Below are 3,379 nucleotides of genomic sequence, written 5' to 3' on the forward strand. Positions count from 1 at the left end.
ATATTCTCTTCTCCACAGCACCATTGAGCAGTTGGGGAAAAGGTGCATAGACTCTCAGTAGCTCCTGTTGTGAGATTTCTGGTTCTTGATGATCTTTTTCCTTCTTCTCTACTGAGGTATCTTTAGGTTGTTCTGACAGCTTGCTTGGCTTGTCCTTAGTCTCCTTATCACTTATAGTGACCATCTTACAATCTTCCCATCTTACTTTCTTTGTTTCACCTCTCGGATTCTTCTCTGTGTCACTTGGGAATCCATCTGTGGGTTTGGGAATTTGCTCAGAGAGATACCCGACTTGAGATTCCAACCTCTTGATTGTGTCTCCCTGGTTCTTGAAACTGGCTCGCACTTCCTCCTTGAACACCTTGTTGTCTTGAATCTCTTTGCCTATGCTTTCAAGTAGATTCTCAATCCTTGAGAGTCTGTCATCAAATGATTGTAGATCGTAATTAGAGGTGGAAGGATGAGGTAAGTTATTTTGGTTTTGATGTGGATGTGGAGAGGTGTTGTTATTGGGGTGTTGATATGGTCTAGATGTGAAGTGTTGGTGGCTTGCATTGTTGGGATTTGGGCGTCTTTGATCAAGGCTTTGGTCTTGTTGATTTCCCCACCCAAAGTTTGGGTGATTCCTCCATCCAGGGTTGTAGGTCTTAGAGTATGGATCATGGTTTTGCCTAGGTGAATTCCCAATGTAGTTGGCTTGCTCCTGACTACCCTCTGCTTCTTCATTCACTCCTTCTTGGGTTGTTGATGAAGTGGCGATTGCTGCTACTTGGTTCCTCTCCATCTTCTTGGTGAGGTCAGCCAGTTGCTGGGTAACGAGCTTGTTTTGGGCCAGTAGAACATCTACATTATTTAGCTCTATTACTCCTCTTGTGTTCCCTCTTTCGGAAGCATAGAAGTAGTCATTCTCTGCTACAGTTTCAATGACATCTATGGCCTCCTCAATGGTTTTCTTCTTGTTCAAAGATCCTCCGGATGAATGGTCTACGGCCTTCTTTGACTCATAAGAGAGCCCTCCATAGAAAATGTGCAGCTGCACCCATTCATTGAACATATCTGGTGGGCACATCCTTGTTAGGTCGTTAAACCTCTCCCATGCTTCATATAGAGTCTCACCATCTTGTTGCCTGAAAGTTTGGACCTCAGCTCTCAGTCTATTGATTCGTTGATGGGGGTAAAATCTTGCTAAGAATTTGTTCACCACATCTTCTCAAGTTGTCAAGCTCTTCTTTGGGAAAGACTCCAGCCACTTGGCTGCCTTATCCTTGAGTGAGAATGGAATTAAGAGTAGTCTATAGGCGTCAGGATGAACACCATTAGACTTCACTGTGTCACATATTCTCAGGAAGGTGGTTAGATGTTGATTGGGGTCTTCTTGGACACTTCCTCCGAACGAACAGTTGTTCTGAACAAGGGTGATGAGCTGTGGTTTTAGTTCAAAATTGTTGGCATGGATGGTTGGCTTTTGAATGCTACTTCCTCAGTTTCCTGGGTTTGGATTGATGTAAGAGCCTAAAACTCTTCTATCCTCCCCAGCATGATTTGCTCGACCTCTTCCGCCATGGTTGTGAGTCTCTTCTTCATGATGGTTTTCCATATTTTCTTCCATGTTTGGTTCAAAGTATTTCTCAAAGTGTTCCTCCTCTTCTTCAGCACCAACTACACATTTTTCTCTTTCCTCCCTCCTTAGTCTAAGGAAGGTTCTCTCAGGTTCAGAATCAAAGGAAGTTGAAGCCCCGCTTCTTCTCCCTGTCATACAACCAACAAGTACAAGCAAAGAGAATAGGTGCAAAAAGTATATCTGTCAGAATTACTGTTAGTGTGAGTGATGCAATATATCAAATAGTTAGTAGGTTAGTGAAATGAATGGTAAATAACAAAGAAAAAGTAGGGGGAAGAAAAAAAATTAACTAAAACAGAAAGTAAATGACTCAAACAGAAAATTAAATCAAACAAAAATAAAATGCTCAATCTAGTTATCCTCCAATTTAATCATTGTTGATGCACAATCAATTCCTGGCAACGACGCCATAAACTTGATGCACGGAAAACTTGTCTCGCAAAAAATTTCCTTCGGCAAGTGTACCGAATTTGTCGTCAAGTAAAAACTCACAATAGAGTGAGGTCGAATCCCACAGGGATTGATTGATCAAGCAACTTTAATTAGAGGAGTGTTCTAGTTGAGCGAATAAGAATTTGAGTTGAGAATTGTAGAAAATAAAATGGCGGGAAAGTAAATAACAGAAAAGTAAATGCTAGAAATAAAAGCTGAATGTAGATGACGGAAAGTAAATTGCAGAATCTTAAATGGGAAAGGGGAAATTGCTCATAAAAGTAAATGACAGAAATTAAAGAGAATGGGTAAGATCAAAAATGGGGGGTTCATTGGGCTCAGGAGATGTTTTGAATGAATTGAATATTATAAAATAAAAATAAATACATAATTATACTAAATAATTTCTTTAAATGAATACATAATTCTATTCTACGTGTTAGCATCTTTTTGAGACTGCTGAGAACAATTTGTGAGTCCTTGCTGCCCAAGACAAATAAAAAAGAATTTCTGTATATAATGCTTCCATGACTCTTTGAAGTTCCTTGCTATGAGAAGCCTTCATGTTTCATGAACATTGCATAAAGCAGCTCATTCCATGTATCAGGTACACCGGGCAGACACCAGTGGCTGCAATCTTGCCGATGGAGTGCCGCCGTGCCGCCATTCGGACCAAGATAGTAGATTGATGAGTGTCCATCTTTTCTCTGAGTTGTCATCTCTATTATATTCAATATTTTCAACTTGACAAGTTCAGTGCTGTTTTTATGTGATGATAGCAATGAATTGCCTATTTTGAATTGTGACCAATTATCATTAGGCACTAATGACATGTTAAGCTCTGGCAGTGTTTCCAAATGACAACTTCCACTGCTTCTCCAATCTCCACTTCTGTTCATACATTATTGGATAAATATATGTAAAACTTGGAAGGCAAAATATAAATCATAACAATTATTGCAACAAATTACAAACCTGAAGTGCACGGGTGCATATGTACGAAAGAAAACTTGACTCTTGTTAAGATTTACAGTATCTTGTATCCAATTCAACACTGTCTCCATTGACTTCCTATATGCATCTTCCACCTTCATTTCCACCTTAACTTCCATACCTTGTTGGAAATAATAGCCCCTGAGCAAATATGAAAATGTTTGTTTATAGGTTTGTTTATCGAGATTCCAGAATTAATCCATGTATTAAATGATTCTTAACAGTTAGCATAACACTGCTACCAGCTCAAACAACTAAACCAAAATAACTGTAAAAATTACAGACAAAAAAATTGTAATTGCCATGCAACCATTTAACCATAAATTCAGCACA

General features: G+C 39.2%; 1 protein-coding gene across 1 annotated transcript; it reads right to left on the reverse strand.

Moving 5' to 3' along the window:
• On the reverse strand, window positions 2,574-3,175 carry LOC110265641 (protein trichome birefringence-like 11). Its single transcript, XM_021108734.1, has 2 exons — window positions 3,029-3,175; window positions 2,574-2,944 (listed from the first exon to the last, which is right to left on the reverse strand). The coding sequence occupies exons 1-2, from the start codon at window positions 3,163-3,165 to the stop codon at window positions 2,602-2,604; spliced, it is 480 nt and encodes a 159-aa protein (XP_020964393.1). The 5' UTR covers window positions 3,166-3,175; the 3' UTR covers window positions 2,574-2,601.

This window comes from Arachis ipaensis, chromosome B08 (assembly GCF_000816755.2).
Source record: "Arachis ipaensis cultivar K30076 chromosome B08, Araip1.1, whole genome shotgun sequence".
Classification (NCBI taxonomy): Eukaryota; Viridiplantae; Streptophyta; class Magnoliopsida; order Fabales; family Fabaceae; genus Arachis; species Arachis ipaensis.

Bases quoted from the DNA above. Each gene is read 5' to 3' on its own strand.
- LOC110265641 (XM_021108734.1), bottom strand. From the start codon at position 3,165: ATGGAAGTTAAGGTGGAAATGAAGGTGGAAGATGCATATAGGAAGTCA. The intron at 2,945-3,028 runs GTTTGTAATTTG...ATGTATGAACAG, and splicing joins TATGCACCCGTGCACTTCAG to AAGTGGAGATTGGAGAAGCA.